The following is a 21905-nucleotide window of genomic DNA, read 5'->3' on the forward strand; positions in this document are numbered from 1 at the left end:
GTTAGGTGACTCATTTTTTTTGCAACTCTGTGCTTGTCTGTGAATGACCAAAAGTATCAGAAGTCTTGATTTTAGGGTTGCCAATAAATTTTAGAGAATAGGCAAACTTGTAAATAAAGAATCCATGAATGACGAGAATCAGTTCTTGCTTTTCTACATTCCCATCCCGAGCAACTATTGAAAATCGACCTTTGCTTCCTAAACCTGTATTTTATCCCATCACAACTTCTTCTACATACTTCTAGGCTCTGTGGTTAGCCATGGTTACCTCAGGATTTGCACAGAGGAGGTGGAAGAGGGCTGGGTCTAGGTATGCCATCCCTGAAATACCCTGGGCTAGGGGATTGTTAGGTATCTCACCGTGGATTCCTTCATTAACGCTCATGGCAAGTCTCCCCACCCCACCCCCAACTTGGATGCTCAGATATTGTTTAAAATTCCTGTCCTTCCTAGCGACAGAAAGCCTTTTCTTTTTCTTTTTCTTTTTCTTTTTTTTTTCCTTCTCTGAACAGATTTCAGTGTTGAAAGAGGTGCATTCTTTCATCTGGTAAAAGTTTCCTGAGACCAAATATAAAAATTGTCAAGAATAGATTCTTTTGAACAAACATATGTCATCAGAGAGACACAGAAGTTCTCTTACTGTCAGTGTGCACCTACCTTTTGGATCTCTATATTTTCTGTGTATAAGAATAGGGATGGGATTTGGGGGACCTTACCAGTCTGCGCTTTTGCCTTCCTAGGAATGGAGAAAACATCCTTTCTGGAATGGTGGGGCAGCCTGTAAACCTGGTCAGGGTCTGGCTTTGCCATTAGCTTGAGGCAGAGTCAACCTACTGTCTGTATTTACTTTGTCACCATTAGTCACACTGTTTCTGTAACCCACACAGGCCATCATGGCGCAACTACCGCAGGAGGAGAAGGCAAAAATAGCTGAGCAGGTGGAGATATTCCACCAAGAGAAAAGCAAGCTGGATGCCGAAGTGGCCAAATGGGATGACAGCGGCAATGATATAATTGTGCTGGCCAAGCAGATGTGTATGATCATGATGGAAATGACAGACTTCACAAGGTGAGGCCCAGAGACAGGAAGATCATTTTCTCATTAAGCCCAGAAGTGTAACAGTGTATATTAGCATGTGAAAGCCTCCTGAAAAATTAAAATACTACATCAAAGCAAGGTAGTGGTATTATAAAATTTACATGTGTAAGTCAAAATGATCTGGACCTAATTCTTAGCAGATAGTCAAGGAGGACAGATTCATTTTTGTGATTATTATTGTTTTAATTATCTATCCAAAGTCAGTCATAAAATCTAACCCCTTGGGGTTGAGTGACTCATTTTTGTTCTGTGCTGTTTTGCAATGTATTTAAATACTGTTTTGAAGATGAGGTGAATGATTTGTTCATATCCCTTTGGAAAAAAAGTGTATCGATACATATGTGTGTGTGCATCTGTACATGTAATAGTCTGAATGCTAGGTCATGACCTAGCATTAATTTCAGCTCATGTTTTACCTTTGCATATAAAGAATCAGGTTCAACAATCTGATTCCATAGTTTTGACAGGGAAATTAAAAATTGTATAACTTTTATTCCCTTTTGTTCTAAGCACTGCTTTTAATAAATCAAGAGACCAGTCAGAATTTTGTCAGGAGCATTTTCTTCACCAGGGGTTATTGCTGTTTTAATTTTAATCTCCTCTCTAAAGGGAGGTGACATTTCTGCCCTTCCTACTACACAAAGGGCAAATCAAGGGAGAGCAAAGCTCAATGAAAAAAAAATGCCTGGATTTTGAAGCTGAATACCAGGTGATTTTGTACCAGCCTCTTACTGTCTTTGTTTATTTTGCAAAATGGGGAAATAATGCTTTTCTCATCAACTTCACAGTTGAGTTTTAAAATCCAAAGAGGTAATGCAGTTATAAATTATGTTGCTATACAAATATAAGCTATCACTTTACTGTAATTTCCCCCCCCCCCCCGGGAAACACAAATACACATGAGCAGAAATGTTTTAATGATTAAACATGATATTGGTTAATAAAACTATGTAAGATATATGGCAGTGTCAAAACATCACCTTATGGGTGACAATATTTTTAATGAGTATTGAATGCTTCTAATAAGAGAAGGCTACAATTGATTTTAGGCTATAATAAAATATAGAATATCTCTGCTTCATCCCCCTTACCCTTTGCCTCTAGCCAATATATACTAATGACATTGCTGGGCCCTTTCTCTAAATATTTTTAAATTGTTTTTGACTTCGGTGGAATTACTTTAGTGTTATGAGGGTGGCCTTTGAGACTTTTAAATGTCATTGTATTCATTAGAAGTTCAAATTCGTACATTTGGTTAGTCTTTGTTGGCTTCACAGATTTATTTCACGCACGAAAAATAATAATAGGAGAAAACAGTCTGAGACATTATTTCGGTCTGAATTTACTATGAATCAGACTATCCTGGCAGCCTCAGTCATTGCTTTTCTAGGCCTATGATGACTTAATTCGCTTGTTTTCAAGATTGTATTAGTATTTTATCTGATGGATATTATGCAATCCATTAATAACATCACTTGAACAAATAATCTCATTAGTTTAAAGTGAATAATGAATCTAGTCAAGTTGCTAGTTTAGATCAGAAGAACGCTTTATAACACTCCAGATTATAAACTGTGGTCAAAGAAGAGAAAGAGATTTGGGGGGGGGGGGCTTGTTAGATGACGTTAAATAAGATGGACTTTCTATTAGTCAAAGTACAGTTTTAAAAGTGAAAAGAAGGCGACTTCAATTTCCTAGGGATTTCATATAATCACTTTATGCTGATTTGAGTAATGAAATGTCTAGAATGCTACTGGTTATCATTTTTCCCACTGCCTGATGAGTAGTTTTGTGCTTCTTTGTGAGGGCAAAGGGAGGAGCACAGAAATTAATGATGAGAGAAACAGAAGAGGGCGTGCATTGGAAATAGAACACAGGAGGCTGAGCTTTTGCTGCTGCCTCCATCTGCAGAGCCTCTTCCTTGGCAAAGAGGAAGCTGACTTGAGCTTTTTTTTTGGTGGACTGTCACCTGAGTTCTCTACACTTAACCATATGCAGTATTATTATTATTGCCCTTGCATTTTCTGCTTCAAGGAGGAATAATTTCAGCTGTATACCTCCAAAGAGCCCTATGTCCTATATTCTCTATTTAAAGGAAAGGCGATAGCTGGTTAGGAATCGAAACTTGACTCTTCTCAAATCATATGTTTAAATGGCATCTGGGGGCAAAAAAATACCCTTGCATTTATTATCTTGTTGTTTTATTCTTATCAGTAGCTAACTCATTAATTTGATTCAGTAATTTCAGTGAACTACACTCCATTATTATTAAAATTGGAGAGGTTCTGCCTCATTATTTGTGAAATAACTTCCTCATGGAGAATAAAACTAATTATGCCTCATGTCTCTTTCCTGTTGAGTTCTTGACTTCTATCTCATGGGCAATGGCAGAAGCACTGTCCTGCAGAGGGTGAATCCATATTTCTGATGTTATTCTCAGTAAGAAATAGCATGTACCAGTCTTCTGTCCCAATAACATAAGGTGTGCAGATGGCAGAAGCTCAGAAAAGAAACCCAAGTTTAATTGTATAGCAAGGAACAAAGCTTGTCTTTTGAGATCAACTGTAAGTTCTGATCTGTAAGGAGAAGGATTTAGGCTAAGAAAAGTGACTTTCAGGTTACAGTCAACTGTAAAATGCTGAGCACTAGGCTCAAAAAACATGTAATCACCCCACTCTTCCCAAACTTCATTTCTGCTTTAGAATAGACACTCAGTACCTCAGCCTAGGTGTCATTTGAGCGGTCTTTCAGTTCCAGTTCTTGACACTTTTCTTTCCATTCCAAGTCACATCTGGCCATTAAAGGGCAACCGTCTGCCTCCCTTTACACCAACACCCTCAATTAGTTCTGTTCATAGAAAAAAATAAAAGTACTGAGTTTGCTATACAATGCCTACCTTTTTAAAAATTTTTTATTGAAATACAGTTGACACATGATACTACATTAGTTTCAAGTGTACAACATGATGCTTTGACAATTTTGTATATTATGTTATGCTCACAAGTGTAGCTACCTGTACAACTGACTGTATTCCCTGTACTGTGCCTTTCACCTCCATGGTTTATTTATTCCAAAACTGGAAGCCTGTATCTCCCTCTCCTCTTCATCCACTTTACCAGTACCCCCATCCCCTCTCCTCTCTGGCAACCATCACTTTATTCTCTGTATTTATGGATCTATCTCTGATTTGTGTGTGTGTGTGAGAGAGAGAGAGAGAGAGAGAACTCATTATTCATTCATCTATTGATGGACACTTGGGTTGCTTCCATATCTTGGCTATTATATATAATGTTGCAATAAACATATGGGTGCATATATCTTTTTGAATTAGTGTTTTCATTTTCTTTGAGTAAATACCCAGTAGGAAAATTACAGGACTATAGGGTATTTCTATTTTTAATTTTTTTTAGAAACCTCCATACTGTTTTCTGTAGTGGCTGCACCAATTTACATTCCCACCGACAGTGCACATCCAAACCAACACTAGTTATTTCTAGTCTTTTTGATTCAAACCATTCTAATAAGTTATAAGGTTATATCTCGTGGTTTTGGTTTCCGTTATTCTGATGATTAGTAATATGGGGCATCTATTCATGTGTCTCTTGGCTATTTGTATGTCTTCTTTTAAAAATGTCTATTTAGGTCTTCTGCCCATTTTTGGATTGGATTGTTTGTTTTAGTGTTGAATTGTATAAGTTCTTTATATATTTTGGATATTAACTCCTTTTTGGATATATCATCTGCAAATACCTACTCCTATTCAGTAGACTGTCTTTTTGTTTTGTTGATGGTTTCCTTCACACTGTGCAAAGGATATTTTTTTTTTTTTTAGTGTAGTCTCAATAGTTTATGTTTGCATTTATTTCCCTTGCCTGAGGAGACATATCTAGAAAAATGTTGCAAAGGCCAGTATCAGAGAAATTACTATGTTTTCTTCTTGGAGTTTTGTGGATTCAGGTCTCGCATTTAGAATCCATTTTGAGTTTATTTTTGTGTGTGGTATTAGAAAGTGGTCCAGTTTCATTGCTTTTGCAGATAGCTATCTTCATCTGGTTTTGGTATCAGGGTAATGATGGCCTTGCAGAATGTATTTGAAGTTTTCCTTTCTCTTCCATTTTTGGAATAGTTTGCAGAGAGTAAGTATTGATTCTTCTTTAAATGTTTGACAGAATTCACCTGTGAATCTGGTCCTGGACTTTTGTTTGTTGTGAGGTTTTTTCTTAATTACAAATCCAATTTCATTACCATTCAGATTTTCTGTATCTTCCTGATTCAATTTTGGAAGAGTGTATGTTTTCTAGGAATTTATCTCTTTCTTTTGTGTTATCCAATTTGTTGACATATAATTTTTTTGTAGTACGCTCTTACAATCATTTGTATTTCTGTGGTGTCAGTTGTTACTTCTCCTTCTTCATTTCTGATTTTATTCATTTGGGTCCTCTCTCTTTTTCCCTCCAGTCTGGCCAAAGGCTTACTGATTTTGTTTATCTTTTGAAGAAGCAGGTCTTGGTTTCATTGATGTTTTTCTATTATTTTTAGTTTCTTTTTCATTTATTTCTTCTCTGATCTTTATTACTTCCTTTCTTCTACTAATTGTGAGCTTTGTTTGTTCTTCTTTGTCTACTTCCTTTAGGTTAGATTGTTTGAGGTTTTTCTCATTTCTTGAGACAGGCCTGTAGTGCTAAAAACTTACCTCTTAAAATTGGTTTAGCTGAATTAGAAACACTTTGAACTGTTGTGTTTTCATTTATTGGAACATGTAGACCATTTACATTTAAAGTAATTATTGATTGGTATGTACTTTTTCCTATTTTGTTCATTGTTTTCTGGTTGTTTTTATAGTTCTCTGTTCCTTTCTTCTTGTTCTCTTTCTTGTGATTGGTGACTTTCTGTAGTGTTATGACTGGTTTTCTTTCTCTTTATTTTTTGTGTATCTAGTCTAGGTTTTGATGTGTGGTTACCATGAGATTCATATATAACATCCTGAGTATACAGCAGCCCATATTAAGTTGATGGTTACTTAAGTTCAAACACTTTCTGAACACCTTCATTTTTATTCCCCTCTCCACATTTTGTGTGTATGTTATATTTTACATTTTCTTTATTTTGGAAGTCCCCTTGACTAATTTTCTTTAAGATTTTATTTTATTTTAATTCCACTTAGTTAACATACAGTGTTACATTAGTTTACTGATGCATTAGTATACTGATGCAACAATTCTGTACATCACCTGGTGCTCATCACAAGTGTACTCCTCAATCCCCATCACTGATTTAACCTATCCCCCACTCACCAGAGAGGTCTGGTAACCGTCAGTTTGTTCTTTATAGTTAAGAGTCTAATTCTTGGTTTCTCTTTCTCTCTCTCTCTTTTGCCTTTGCTCATTTGTTTCTTGCATAAACATAGGGGTGCATGTATCACTTTTGATTAGTGTTTTTCTATTCTTTGGGTAAATACCCAGTACTACATTGCTGCATTATACGGTAGTTCTATTTTTAACTTTTTGAGGAACCTCCATACTGTCTTGCACAGTACTGCACCAGTTTGCATTTCCACCAAAAGTGCAAGAGTTCCCCTTTCTCTACATCCTTACTAACACCTGTTGTTTGTTTTGTTGATTTTAGCCATTGTGACAGGTGTGAGGTGTTATCTCATTGTAGTTTTGATTTGCATTTCTTTGATGAAGACTGATAAGCATCTTTTCATGTGGGGCACCTGTGTGGCTCAGATGGTTAAGCATCTGCCTTCGGCTCAGGTCATGATCCCAGGGTCTTGGGATCGAGTCCTGCATGGGGCTCCCTGCTTCTTGGGAGCCTGCTTCTCCCTCTGCCTCTCTCTCTCTCTGTCTCTCATAAATGGATAAATAAAATCTTTTAAAAAAACAAAAACAACAAAAAAAACCCATCTTTTCATGTGTCTGCCGGCTATCTGTATGTCTTCTTTGGAGAAATGTCTGTTCATGTCTTCTGCCCATTTTTAAAATTGGATTAATTTTTTCTTGGGTGTTGAGTTTGATAAGTTCTTAATATATTTTGGATACTGTTTGTCAGATATATCATTTGCAAATATGTTCTCCCATTCTGTGGGTTTCCTTTTAGTTTTGTTATTGGTTTCCTTTGCTGTGCAGAAACTTTTTATTTTGGTGAAGTCCCAATAATTTATTTTTGCTTTTGTTTCCCTTGCCTCAGGGGTCCTATCTAGAAAAAAGTTGCTCAGGCCAATATCAGAGAAGTTACTGCTTGTGTTCTCTTCCAGGATTTTGATGGCTTCCTGTCTCACATTTAGTCTTTAATCCATTTTGAATTAATTTTTGTGTATGGTGTAAGAAAGCGGTCCAGTTTCATTATTTTGCCTGTGGCTGTCCAGTTTTCCCAACACCATTTGTTGAAGAGACTGTCTTTTTCCCATTGTATATACTTTCCTGTTTTGTCAAAGCTTAATTGACCATATAATTGTGGGTTTATTTCTGGGTTTTCTATTCTGTTCCATTGATTTATGTGTCTATTTTGTACCAGTACCATACTGTTTTGATTACTATAGTCTTATAACTTGAAGTCCAGAACTGTGATACCTCCAGCATTGCCTTTCTTTTTCAAGGTTGCTTTGGCTATTTGGAGTCTTTTGTGGTTCCAAACAAAATTTAAGATTGTTGGTTCTAGCTCTGTGAAAAATGCTGGTGGTATTTTGATAGGGATTGCATTAGATGTATAGATTGCTTTGGGTAGTATAGACATTTTGACAATATTTGTTCTTCCAACCCATGAGCCTGGAATGTCTTTCCATTCTTTTTGTTGTCTTCAATTTCTTTTATCAATGTTTTATAGTTTTCAGAGTGCAGAACTTTCACCTCTTTGGTTAGGTTTATTCTTAGGTATCTTCTTATTTTTTGATGCAGTTGTAAATGGAATTGTTCTCTTAATTTCACTTTCTATTGCTTCATTATCAGTGTATAGAAATGTAACAGTTTTCTCTATGTTGATGTATCCTGTGACCTTATTGAATTCATTTATCAGTTCTAGTAGTTTTCTGGTGGATTCTTTTGGGTTTTCTATATAGAGTATCATGTTCTCTGAAAATAGTGAAAATTTTACTTCTTCCTTGCTGTTTTGAATGCCTTTTATTTCTTTTTATTGTCAGATTGCTGTGGCTAGGATTTCCAGTATTTTATTGAATAAAAGTGGTAAGAGTGGACATCCTTGTCTTGTTCTGACCTTAGGGAGGAGACTCTTAGTTTTTCCCCATTGAGGATGATGGTAGCTGTGGCATTTTCATAATAGCCTTTATTATGTTGAGGTATATTCCCTCTAAACCTACTTTGTTGATGGTTTTTTCATGAATGGATACTGTACTTTGTCAAATACTTTTTCTGCACCTATTGAAATAATCATATGGTTCTTATTCTTTCTCTTATTGATGTGATGTATCACACTGATTAACTTACGGATATTGATCCATCCTTGCAACTCAGGAATAAATCCACTTGACTGTGGTGAATGATTTTTTTTTTAATGTATTGTTGGATTCAGTTCACTAGTATTATGTTCAGGATTTTTATGTCTATGTTCATCAGGGATATTGGCCTGTGGTTTTCTTTTTTAGTGGTGGTTTTATCTGGTCTTTGTATCATGGTAATGCTGGCCTCATAGAATGAATTTGGAGGTTTTCCTTCCTGTTCTATTTTTTGGTACAGTTTGAGAAGAAGAGGTATTAACTCTTCTTTGAATGTTCTGTAGAATTTGCCTGGGAAGCCATCTGGTCCTGGACTTTTGTTTTTTGGGGAATGTTTTGATCATTGATTCAATATCTTCACTGGTTATCAGTTTGTTCAAATTTTCTATTTCTTCCTGTTTCGGTTTTAGTAGTTTATATGTTTCTATGAATTTATCCATTTCTTGTAGGTTGTCCAATTTGTTGGCATATAATATTTCATAGTATTCTCTTATAATTGTGTTTCTGTGGTGTTGGTTGTTATTTGTCCTCTCTCATTTGTGATTTTATTTTTTTGAGTCCTTTCTCTTTTTTTCTTGATAAGTCTGGCTAGAGATCAATTTTACTGATTTTTTTTCAAAGAACCAGCTCTTGGTTTCATTGATCTGTTCTATTGTTTTAGTTTCTGTATCATTTTTTTTTTCCTGCTCTAATCTTTATTATTTGCTTCCTTCTGCTGGTTTTAGGTTTTGTTTGTTCTATTTCTAGCTCCTTTAGGTATAAGGTTAAGTTGTTTATTTGAGATTTTTCTTGTTTCTTGAGGTTGGCCTGTACTGCTATAAACTTCCCTCTTAAAACTGCTTTTGCTGCATTCCAGAGGTTTTGGACCATTGTGTTTTCATTTTCAGTTGTTTCCATGTACTATTTTTTATTTCTTTTAGTTCCTGGTTGGCCCATTCATTGTTTAGTAGCATGTTATTTAACCTCCATATGTTCGTGGTCTTTCCAGATTTTTTTTCTTGTGCTTGACATGCCCTTAAGTAACTTTTAACATGCAATTGATTTTACTACTTTTGTCTTTTAACCTTCACACTAGCTTATAAGTGATTGACCTACTATCTCTACTGTATGTTTGCATTTGCTCATGATTTTTTTTTCATAATTTTCTTCCAATTATGACTTTTTTCTTTTCCATTTAAAGAAGTTTCTTTAACATTTCTTGTAAAGTTGGTTTAGTGGTGATGAGTTCTTTTAACTTTTGTGTGGGAAACTTTTTATCTCTCCTTCAATTCTGAATAATAACCTTGCCTGTTAGAGTATTCTTGGTTGTAGGTTTTTTTCCTTTCAGCACTTTGAATATATCATGACACTGCCTTCTGGCCTGCAAAGTTTCTGCTGAAAATCATCTGATAGTCTTAGGGGGTTTCTCTTGTATGTTACTAGTTTCTTCTCTCTTGCTGCTTTTAAAATTTTATCTTTATCTTTACTCTTCAGTGTTTTAATTACTATGTGCCATGGTGTGGGCCACCTTGGGTTTATCTTGTTTGAAACTCTCTGTGCTTCCTGAACCTGGATGTCTGTTTCTTTCTCCAGGTTAGATAAATTTTCAGTTGTATGTCTTCAAATAAGTGGTCTGCCCCTTTTTGTCTCTCTCTTCTCCTTGTGGGACTTTTATAATGCAAATGTTTCTTCACTTGATACTGTTTAAGCGATCCCTTAACATAATTTCAGTTTTTTAAATTTAAATTTTATTTATTTTTTGCTGTTCAGCTTAGGTGCTTTCCAGTACTCTGTCTTTCAGGTTGCTAATCCATTCTTCTTCATCCTCTGATCTGTTGATTCCCTCTAGTGTATCTTTCATTTTGGTTTTTGTATTCTTCAACTCTGGTTCTTTTTTATATTTTCTCTTTTTTGAAATTCTCACTAAGTTCCTTCACTCTTCTCTGCAGTCCAGTGAGCATCTTTATGGCTATTACTTTGAACTCTTTATCAGGTATATTGTTTATCTCCATTTCATTTAGACTTTTTCTGAGGTTTTTTTTTCTTATTCTTTCATTTGGAGCATCTTCTATCTCCTCATTTTGCTTGACTCTCTGTGTTTGTTTCTATGAATTTGGCAGAATAAATACTTTTCCTAAACTTGAAGGAATGGTCTTGTGTATGGTTTTCCCCTGTGTTCACTGTGTGTGCCTGATGACTCTGGTTGGTGGGCTGGAGCTGTGGCTAGTGAGAGATGAGGGTCTCGGGGAACTCCATGTTGGGGCTGCCCTAGTTTAATGGCCAGAGTTGAAGTAGGTGTGGGCTTGGTGGCCCTAGGACTCTCTACACAGAGGGCATACTGGCAGAAGAGCTGAAGCTGAAGTGGGTGGAACCTGGAAGGTCCTGGGGCTATCTGTGTAGAGGGCATCCAAGTAGGACAACTGAAACTAAAGTGGATGCAGCTGAGGTGTCTCAGGGTGCTTAGTGCAGGGGGTGCCCTTATAGGGTGTGCATGGACCGGGGGTTCCCAGAATGATCTTTGTAGGGTGGTTCCCTGGTGGGGTAGCTGGAGCTGAAGTGGCCTTGAGCTGTGAGGTCCCAGAGTGTTCTGTGTCTGGGGTGTCCTGGCAAGTCATCTGGAGGTGAAGTAGTGCAAGCCTGGAGTGTTCCAGGGTACTTTGCACCTCTGTCACTTTGGTGAATAGTGCACACTTACCAAGGGTGTCTTAGTATGCACCACACTAGGGCCACCTTGGTGAGACGCCTTGGACTAGTGTGAGCTAAGGGCCCAAAGTTCTCTGAGGTGATAAGCTAGCCAGAGCACCCAGACGCTGCTCTCATCCGTGCTATGAAAGTGGAAGGGAAAGGTAAACCATGGCACTCACTAGGCCATCTGAGCCAGAAAATCTCAGCAGCTCCTCCACCATTTGGCAGAGTTCTAGGGCTGAATCTTTTATATTCTAGTTGTTCTTTTAAACTATAGTTTTGTTTTTTTTTACTATGCCCCAGATCATCCCAGGCTTGTGTAGTCCAGGGGACTCAGGGATCCCTGAAGTGGCAGGCGAGCAATGGTGCCTAGACCCTGCTCTGTATCTGTTATTAAGGTGGAGGGGGGACATAAACCATGGTGTTTGTCAGTGTGTCCAACCTGAAGAGAGTTTCAGCAGCTCCCCCACCATTTCAGAACCAGGGTTCTGTTATATGCTAGTTGCTCTTTGAAACCATGGCTTTTTTCTTGGTGCCCTAGGGCAGATAAATCTGTTCATAGTCCCTCAGTGCTATTTCTACCCACTGTAGTTCCCAGTGTTGGGGTAGGGGTTATCTTTGTTACTGGGTCTCCGTCTCTCTTGCTGATCTCTCTGTGGGCTCTTGATCCTTTAGTGTGCAGAATCTGTTCACTCAGACCTCAGTTCATCTTTAGGAGGAACTGCTCTATAAATAGGGATAGATTTGGTATCTCCATGGAGGAGGTGAGTTCAGGGTTTTTCCTCAATGTGATCTTGGACTGAAACTCAAGCCCTGCCTTTATTGACCCTTAGACTTATTTCTCAGCTTTGTACGTATTTTTACTTCAAGGCCATAACGTAAATGTGACTTCCTTTAATAGTTGAAGTCATGGTCTTGCAGTCCCATTGACTCATCATTATTCCCCATATTCATTCAACTTTTCTACTATATTGTTTTCATACATCATACTGCATCAACTCATTGGTGAAAGTGGTATTTTCCAAGCATGTTTTATGGAACTCTGTTTCTGAAAAGAAACTTCTATAATTCAGTACATTTGCAGATACATTCCTATATACTTTATATCATTATTGGAGAGTCACAGTATATTGACAAGTTAGAGGTATAACAAATAAACCTTTTAATTTGGAATAACTCAATTTCAGAATTCTGGGTACTGAGTACATTAATTCAGAATGTACTCACACATTGATTCATCCCATTAATACTTATTACCTTTCCATGAAATAAATGTGAATTCATTGGTAAATGTAGATAGCAATGATATAGTAATAGTTTTCCATGACTTTCTTTTTATGAGTGATTACTTCCTGGGAAAGCTTCCAAATATTGAGCCTTATATAAGAATGACCTATTACCAAAAGAGAAGAGGAAGAGGTTATGTGAGCCTCTATAATAGAGCCAATTCTATGACTTGATGTTCTTTTGAAAAAAAACCCCAAAAACCTAAAAACATGTTCCAGGTGGAACAATATTATGGTTTCTGTCTTTAAGATCAAAAGATCCCTCAAAGCACCTTTTAACATGCCTAAAATAGTGAATCTGGTTTAAGGTAGGGAAACATGAAAAGTGTAAGCCATCATTTTGAGACTAGAAGCTATACAGTTAATGGGGCCAGTTCCTTTGTCAACATTTCCTTTCACTGATAGAAGACTCAAACATTATCTTCTCTTTTCCAGGCCTGATACATATTTTTTTTCTGTTGGCCATTTGTTTGTGGTTTCTGTCCCACTTTGCATTATTCAGATGGCTGTGGTTCATTTAGACCTGTGCTGTCAAATACAGTAGCCACATGGCTATTTATTTTTTATTGCATAAAAATATAATAAAACCATTTTAACCATTTTAAGTGTACAGATCTGTGGCGTTAAATACATTTATATTGTGTAACCATCACCACCATCAATCTCAAGAAATTTTTCATTTTCCCCAACAGAAACTGTACCATTGAACACTAACTCCTCATTCCTCTCTCTCCTCTACCTCTGGCAACCACCATTCTCCTGTCTGTATGAATTTGACTACTCTAAGTATCTCAGATAAGTGGAAACATCGTGCATTTGTCTTTTTGTGACTGGCTTATTTCACTTGGCATAATGTTCTCAGGGTTTGTCCATGTTGTAGCTTATGTCAGACTTTCATTCCTTTTTAAGACTAAATAATATCATATTGTATGTATATATCATATTTTGTTTATCCATTCATCCATGTTGGAAACTTGGATCGATTCCAACTTTTGGCTATTGTGAATAATGCTATAAACATTGGTGTACAGATGTCTTCTTGAGACCCTGCTTTTAGTTCTTTGGAGTATATACTATGGAGTAGAATTGCTGGATAATATGGTATTTAATTTTAATTTTTTGAGGAATCACTGCACCATTTACATTCCCATCAACAGTGCACAAAGGTTCTAATTTCTCTGCGTTCTTGCCAACACTTATTTTCTGTCTTTGTTTGTTTTTATAATAGCCATCTTAATGAGTGTGAGATGGTATCTCACTGGTTTTGATTTGCATTCCCTAATAATTAGTGATATTGAACATCTTTTCATGTATTGATTAGTCATTGTATATTTTTTTACAGGAATGTATACTCAGGGCCTTTGCTCCTTTTTAAATCAGGTTCATTTATTTTTAGTGTTGAGTTGTAAGATTTTTTTTATATATTACAGATATTAACTCCTTGTTAGATATGTAATTTGTAAATCATTTCCCTGATTCTGTGGGTTTCCTTTTTACTCTGTTGTGTCCTTTTATGCACAAAAGTTTTTAAAATTTTGGTATAGTCAAATTTATCAGTTTTTCTTTTGTTACCTGTGTTCTTGGTATCATATATAAGAAATCATTGCCAAATCCAATGTCAGGAAGTTTCTTTGTTTTCTTGTAATATTTTTATAGTTTGCTCTTATGTTAAGGTCTTAATCAATTTTGAGTTAATTTTTATATATGGTATAAGATAAGGGTCCCACATCATTTTTTTTTTGCATATGGATATCAAGTTTTCTAAACACTACTTGTTGACAACACTGTCCTTTTCCTGTTAAATGGTCTTGTGACAACCCTGTTGAAAAATCATTTTGCCATATGCATGAGGGCTTACTTCTCGGCTCTCTATTCTGTTCTGTTGGTATGTGTGTCTGTCTTTATGCCAGTATTACACTTTTTTGAAAAAAAAAAGTTTATTTTTTAATTTTTTAATTATAGTTGACATGTAATAACATTACTTTCATGTGTACAACATAGTGATTTGACAACTATATATGTTACAAAATGCTTACCATGTTAAGTGTAGTTACTACTTGTCACTATACAAAGTAATTGCAATATTATTGACTATGTTCCCTATGCTGAATATTACATCCCCTTGACTTAACTGGAAGTTTGCAACCCTTAATCCCCTTCACTTATGTCACCCCCCACCCCAACCCTGCCAAGACATCCCAGTATCAGACAGCTTGCTTGTTTTGTTTCTTTGTTAGATTACACAGATAAGTGAAATCATATGGTATTTATCTTTCTCTCTCTGACTTGACTTAGCATAATACCCTCTAAGTCCATCTGTGTTGCCACCAATGGCAAGATCTCATTTTTTATGGGTGAATAATATTCCATTGTGTGTGCACGTATACACCACGTCTTCATTCATCTATTGATAAACAGTTACATTGCTTCTGTATCTCAGCTATTATAAATAATGCTGCAATAAACATATGGGTGGATGTATCTTTTCCAATTAGTGTTTTCATTGTCTTTGGGTAAATACCCAGTACTGGAATTAGTGGATCATATGTATTTTTGGTTATTTATTTATTTATTTATTTATTGAGGGACCTCCGTATTCTTTTCCACAGTAACTGTACCAGTTTGCATTCCGAACAACAGTGATTAGGGTTCCTTTTTCCCCCCACATTCTTGCCAATACTTGTTATTTCTTTTTGATTTTGGTCATTCTGACAGGCGCAAGCTGATATCTCATTGTGGTTTTGATTTGCATTTCCTTGATGATGAGTGATGTTGAGTATCTTTTCATGTGTCTGTTGGCCATCTGTATGTCTCCTGTGGAAAGATTTTTATTTAGATCCTTTGCCCATTTTTTATTTTATTTTTTATGTTATTTTTTTAAAGTTTTTATTTAAATTCCACTTAGTTAATACACAATGTAATATTAGTTACAGGTGTACAACATAGTGATTCAACACTTCCATACAATACCTGGTACTCATCACAGCAAGTTCACTCCTTAATCCCCATCACCAATTTTATCTATTCCCTCACCTGACCTCCCTCTGATAACCATCAGTTTGTTCTTTATAGTTAATAGTCTGTTTCATGGTTAGTCTCCCTCTCTCTCTTTTCCCCCCATTTGTTTATTTGTTTCTTAAATTCCACATATGAGTGAAATCATATGGTACTTATATTTCTGTCACTGACTTATTTTGCTTAGCATAATACTCTCTAGCTCCATCCATGTCATTAAAAATGGCAAGATTTCATTCTTTTTTATGGCTGAATAATATTCCTGTGTGTGTGTGTGTGTGTGTGTGTACCACATCTTCTTTATCCTTGCATCAGTTGATGGACACTTGGGCTGTTTCCGTAATCTGGCTTTTGTAGATAATGTTGTTATAGATATTGGGATATATTATCCCTTTGATAGTATTTTTTAATTCTTTGGGTAAATACCTAGTAGTGCAATCGCTGAATCATAGAGTAGTTCTACTTTTAATTTTTTGAGGACACTCCAAACTGTTTTCCAGAGTGGCTGCACCAGTTTGCATTCCCATTGACAGTGCAAGAGGGTTCCCCTTTCTCTGCATCCTCGCTGACACCTGATTCTTGTGTTTTTTAACTTAGTCATTCTGACAGGTGTGAGGTGCTATTTCATTGTAGTTTTGATTTGCATTTCCCTGATGATCAGTGATGTTGAGCATTTTTCATGTGCCTATTGGCCATCTGTATGCCTTCTTTGGAAAAATGTCTATTCATGTCTTCTGCCCAGTTTTTAAATGGATTGTTTTTTGGGTGTCGAGTTTTATAAGTTCTTTATATATTTTGGATACTTACCCCTTATCAGATATGTCATTTGCAAATATATCCTCCCATTCCATAGGTTGCTGTTTAGTTTTGTTGATTGTTTCCTTCACTGAGCAGAAGCTTTTTATTTTGATCAAGTCCCAACAGTTTATTTTTGCTTTTGTTTTCCTTGCCTCAGGAGACATATCTAGCAAGAAATTGCTATGGCTGATGTCAAAGAGGGTACTTCCTGTGTTCTCCTCTAGGAGTTTTTTTTTTTTATGGTTTTACTTATTTATTAGAGGGAGGGAGGGGGAGAGAGAGAGGAAAGAGTGGGGGGAGAGGCAGAGGGAGAAGCAGACACCCCACTGAGCAGGGAGCCTGATGCAGGGCTCCATCCTAGGACCCTGAGATCATGACCTGAACCAAAGGCAGACACTTAACCAACTGAGCCACCCAGGCGCCCCACTCCTCTAGGATTTTTATGTTTTAAGGTCTCACATTTAGGTCTTTGATCCATTTTGAATTTATTTCTGTGTATGGAGTAAGAAAGTGGTCCGGTTTCATTCTTTTGCATGTTCCTGTCCAGTTTCCCCAACACCATTTGTTGAAAAGACTGTCTTTTTCCCATTGGCTATTCTTTCCTGCTTTGTTGAAGATTCCTTGACCATACAGTTGTGGGTTCATTTCTGGGTTTTCTGTTCTGTTCTATTGATCTGTGGGTCTATTTTTGTGCCAGTACCATACTGTTTTGATTACTACAGCTTTGTAATATAACTTGAAGTCCAGAATTGTGATGCCTCCAGCTTTGCTTTTCTTTCTCAAGGATGCTTTGGCTATTCCATATCTTTTGTGATTCCATACAAATTTTAGGCTTGTTGGTTCTAGCTCTGTGAAAAATGCTATTGGTATTTTGATAGGGATTACATTAAATGTGTAGATTGCTTTGGGTAGGGTAGACATTTTAACAATATTTGTTCTTCCAATCGATGAGCATGGAATGTCTTTCCATTTCTCTATGTCATCTCCAATTTCTTTCGTCAGTGTTTTATAGTTTTCAGAGTATAAGTCCTTCACCTCTTTGGTTAGGTTTATTCCTATGTATCTTATTATTTTTGGTGCAGTTATAAATGGGACTGATTCTTTAATTTTCCTTTCTGCTGCTGCATCATTGGTGTATAGAAATGCAACAGATTTCTATATATTGATATTGTATCCTGTGACTTTACTGAATTTGCTTATCAGTTCCAGCAGTTTTTTGGTGGAGTCTCTTGGATTTTCTATATAGTTACATGAAGTTACACATGTGATAAAATGGCCTGTAACTTACACACATATACAAACAACTGCATGTCATCTGCAAATAGTGAAAGTTTTACTTCTTCCTTGCTGTTTTGAATACATTTATTTCTTTTTGTTGTCTCATTGCTGTGGCTAGGACTTCCAGACTATGTTAAATAACAGTGGTGAGAGTGGACATCCCTGTCTTATTCCTGACTGTAGAGAAAAAGGTCTCAGTTTTTCCCCATTGAGGATGATATTAGCTGTGGGTTTTTCACATAGAGCCTTTATTATTATTATTATTTTTTTTAAAAAAAGCCAGTTTTTTTTTTTAAGGTTTTATTTATTTGAGAGAGAGAGAATGAGTGAGAGAGAGCACGCACATGAGAGAGGGGAGGGTCAGAGGGAGAAGCAGACTCCCTGCTCAGCAGGGAGCCCGATGCAGGACTTGATCCCAGGACTCCAGGATCATGACCTGAGCCGAAGGCAGTCGCTTAACCAACTGAGCCACCCAGGCGTCCCACATAGAGCCTTTATTATGTTGAGGTATGTTCCCTCTAAATCTACTTTTTTGAGGGTTTTTATCATGAGTGGATGTTGTCCTTTGTCAGATGCCTTTTCTGCTTCTATTGAAATGATCATATAGTTCTTATCCTTTATTTTATTAATGTGGTGTATTACATTGATTTTTTTTTTGTGTGAATATTGAACCACCCTTTGCAACCCAGGAATAAATCCCACTTGATTGTGGTAAATTATTTTTTAATGTATTGTTGAATTCAGGTTGCTAATATTTTACTTGGAATTCTTGCATCCACGTTTTCAGGGATATTGTTCTGTAGTTCTCTTTTTTAGTGGAGTCTTTATCTGGTTTTGGTATCAGGGTAATGCTGATAGATTTTTGTATGTTGCCTCATAGATTTTTGTATGTTGGTTTTATATTCCACAGTTTTGCTGAATTCATTTATTCCAAGTTTGTTTGTTTTAGAGTATTTTGGGTTGCCTACATAAAAGATCATGTGTCTATGAACAAAGATAACTTTACTTCTTCCTTTCCAGTCTGGATGACTTTTATTTCTTTTTCTTGCTTAATTGCTCTGGCTAGGACTTCTAGTATTTTGTTGAGTAGAAGTGGCAAAAGGGGCACCTTTGTTTCTGCTTTCAGAATAAAAGCTTTCATTCCTTCACCATTGAGTGAAGGATGTCAGCTCTAGGTTTTTAAATTTTATTTAAGATCAGGTAAAATTGAAAAATAATATGACAGTTAATTTTAAAACTAAAAATGGATTAATCATAGGACCCAGTAATTTTGTTCTTCGGCATTTATCCTGAAGTATGAACATTTATATTTACCCAAAAACCTATACACAAATATTTATACCAGATATATTTTTAATAGCCTAAAACTGAAAACTACCCACATGTCTTTCATTTGAATAATGGTCAAATAAACTCTGGTGCATTCATTCCATAGAAAACTACTTAGCAATACACATATGCAGCAACTAGATGAACTTCATGGACCTTACACAGAGTGAAAAATACCTACCTCAGATGATGACTATTATATGATTCCATTAAGATAATATTCTTGAAATAAAAATAAAGAGATGGAGAACAAATTATTGATTATCCTCTATGGGTCAACTATGGGCGATTACCATTAGGGAAGGGGGGCAGGTGATACAGAGTTAGTATAAGAGAACCTTGTGTTGATAGTACATTTCTGTACCTCAATTGTGGTAATAGTTACATGAAGTTACACATGTGATAAAATGGCCTATAACTTACACACATATACGCACAACTGCATGTGTAACTGCTGAAATGTGAATAATCTCTGTAAATCTTATTATCAGTTTCCCACTTTTATTGTACTGTAGTTATGCCAGATGTTAACATTGGGGGAGGCTGGATCAAGGGTGCATAGGACATCCTCATATATATCCTTGTAAGTTCCTGGGAACTTCAAAATGCAAAGTTAAAAATAGAAGAAATAATTAAGTCAAATTAAACTCAGTTCCTCAGTCATACTAGCCACATTTTAAGTGTTTTATAGTCACATGTGTCTAGGGGCTGCTATATTGGACAGTGTAGAATTATAGAACATGTCCACTATTACAAAAATTCTCTTGGACAGCACTGCTATAGATAGATACTCTGACGTCTGAAGGAGTTTCATAATTCACTCCTGACCTATGCAATGCTAACATTAAAAGAAAATGCTACCCTTGTACATATGTTGAATTCAGGGTCTCTTCTTTTAAAGATACTGGTTGTTACCCCACAGTTACCACCCAACTTCCAGTAAGAGCAGCCACACAACCTGGCACAACATAAAGAAGCTAGTGACTTTGATTCCCCCACTCCCCCAAGAGACACAACTATCTTTTCTATCTCCTTTCTCTTCTGTTTATGATGTGGGGAAAGTGGGTCATGTCACTGATTCTATATTCAAAGAAATCTGTGCTTTGAAACTTTTTGAAACTTGCATGATGTTCAGAGTCCTATACTAGATAGGGTTTTCCAGATGTTTCAAAGAATTTTCTTAATTCATTTTCATGAAGCAATGAGGATGAACATAGCTTTAACCTCACTTTAGTACCTAAAAGTACTTATGAATATCTAGACTATTCCATTTAGTAGTTGATAGTTTTTCTTGTGCTATTATCTGGGTAATTATAATGCTTTCTGTTTTTATATTTACATTTTTAAATTTGATATTCATATATATTGTGAAATTATCACAGTAAGTCTAGTTAACATCCATCACCATACATAGTTACAAATTATTTTTCTTTGATGAAAACTTTTAAGATCTACTCTCCTAGTAACTTTCAAATTTTTTTTTGAAAGTAAAGTAACTACAAATTTTTTTCTTTGATGAAAACTTTTAAGATCTACTCTCTTAGTAACTTTCACATATACAATTTATTATTATATTATTATTGTTATTATATCCTGACAACATAATTTTACAGCTGGGGGTTTGTACTTTTTAATTTCCTTATCCCATTTCACTACCTGCCCTCCTCTTACCCTCCACCATCCCCTCCACCCTGGGCCTCTGGTAACCACTAATTTGTTCTCTGTATCCATGAATTTGAGTATTTCTGTATGGTTGGTTCATTGGTTTTGTTTGTTTGGGTTTTGTTTTGTTTTGTTTTAGATTACTCATATAAGTGAGCTCATATGGTATATTTCTTTCTCTGTCTGACTTATTTCACTTAGCATAATACCCTCAAGGTCCATCCATGTTTTCACAAATGACAAGATTTCATTCTTTCGGGATGAGTCAAATTCTATCCCAAAGGAATGAAATCTGTATATGTATACACACACAGTGGGGTAATAACTAGTATCTTTAAAAGAGAGACCCTGAAGTCAACATATGTACATATAACATATATATACATATGTGTATGTATATATCTATCACTTTATCATTTATTCCATTTAAGATATTTAGATTTTCATATCTTGGCTATTGTAAATAAGCATGCAATCATTGGTGTTTTCATTTTCTTTGGGTAAATACCCATTAGTAGTATTGCTGGACCATGTGATAGTTGTATCTTTAATTTTTCAAGGAGCCTTCATACTGTTTTCCATAATGGCTATACCAATTTACATTCCCACCAGTAGTGCATGAGAGTTCCCTTTTCTTCACCTCCTCACCAACACTTATTTCTTTTCTTTTTGATAATAGCAGTTCTAACAGGTGTAAGCTGATCTCTCATTGTGGTTTTGATTTGCATTTCCCTGGTGATTAGTGATGTTGAGCACCTTTTTTAGGTTTCTGTTGGCTATGTGTATATCTTCTCTGGAAAAATGTCTATTCAGGTGTCTCGCTCATTTTTAAATTGGATTATTTGCCTTTATTGCTACTGAGTTTATGAGTTCTTTATGTATTTTGGATATAACTCTTTATCAGATATATGATTTGCAAATATTTTCTCCCATTTGGTAGGTTGCCTTTTCATTTTGTTGATGGTTTCCTTTATTGTACAGAAGCTTTTTAGTTTGAGATCATCCCACTTGTTTATTTTGCTTTTGTTGCCTTTGCTTTTGGTGTCAAATCCAAAAAATCTTCAAGACCAGGGTCAAGTTGCTTATTGCCATGTTTTCGTTCAGGGTTTTTATGGTTTTATGTCTTATGTTCAAGTCTTTGATCCATTTTGAGTTTATTTTTATGTACAGTGTAAGATAATGGTCCAGTTTTATTCTTTTGTGGCTGTCCAGTTTTTCCAACACCATTTATTGAAGAGACTGTTCCCCATTGGATAGTACTGGCTGCTTTTTCGTAAGTGAGCTGACCATATATGTGTGGGTTTATATTTCCATTTTTTTTTAA

General features: G+C 35.9%; 1 protein-coding gene across 4 annotated transcripts in view; it reads left to right on the top strand.

Annotated features, from left to right (window-relative positions):
- The window catches only part of CTNNA2 (catenin alpha 2), a 234191-nt gene that overhangs the window by 162761 nt on the left and 49525 nt on the right, over positions 1–21905 (top strand). For all 4 annotated transcript variants that reach the window (XM_081796660.1, XM_081796661.1, XM_081796662.1 and 1 more), the window contains exon 7: positions 888–1069. In XM_081796660.1, the coding sequence (XP_081652786.1) occupies positions 888–1069 (182 nt within the window). The remainder of the gene's footprint in view (positions 1–887; positions 1070–21905) is intronic.

The sequence above is a fragment of the Leptonychotes weddellii genome, chromosome 10 (assembly GCF_054177405.1).
Source record: "Leptonychotes weddellii isolate Sample4059 chromosome 10, ASM5417740v2, whole genome shotgun sequence".
In the NCBI taxonomy this organism is placed as follows: domain Eukaryota; kingdom Metazoa; phylum Chordata; class Mammalia; order Carnivora; family Phocidae; genus Leptonychotes; species Leptonychotes weddellii.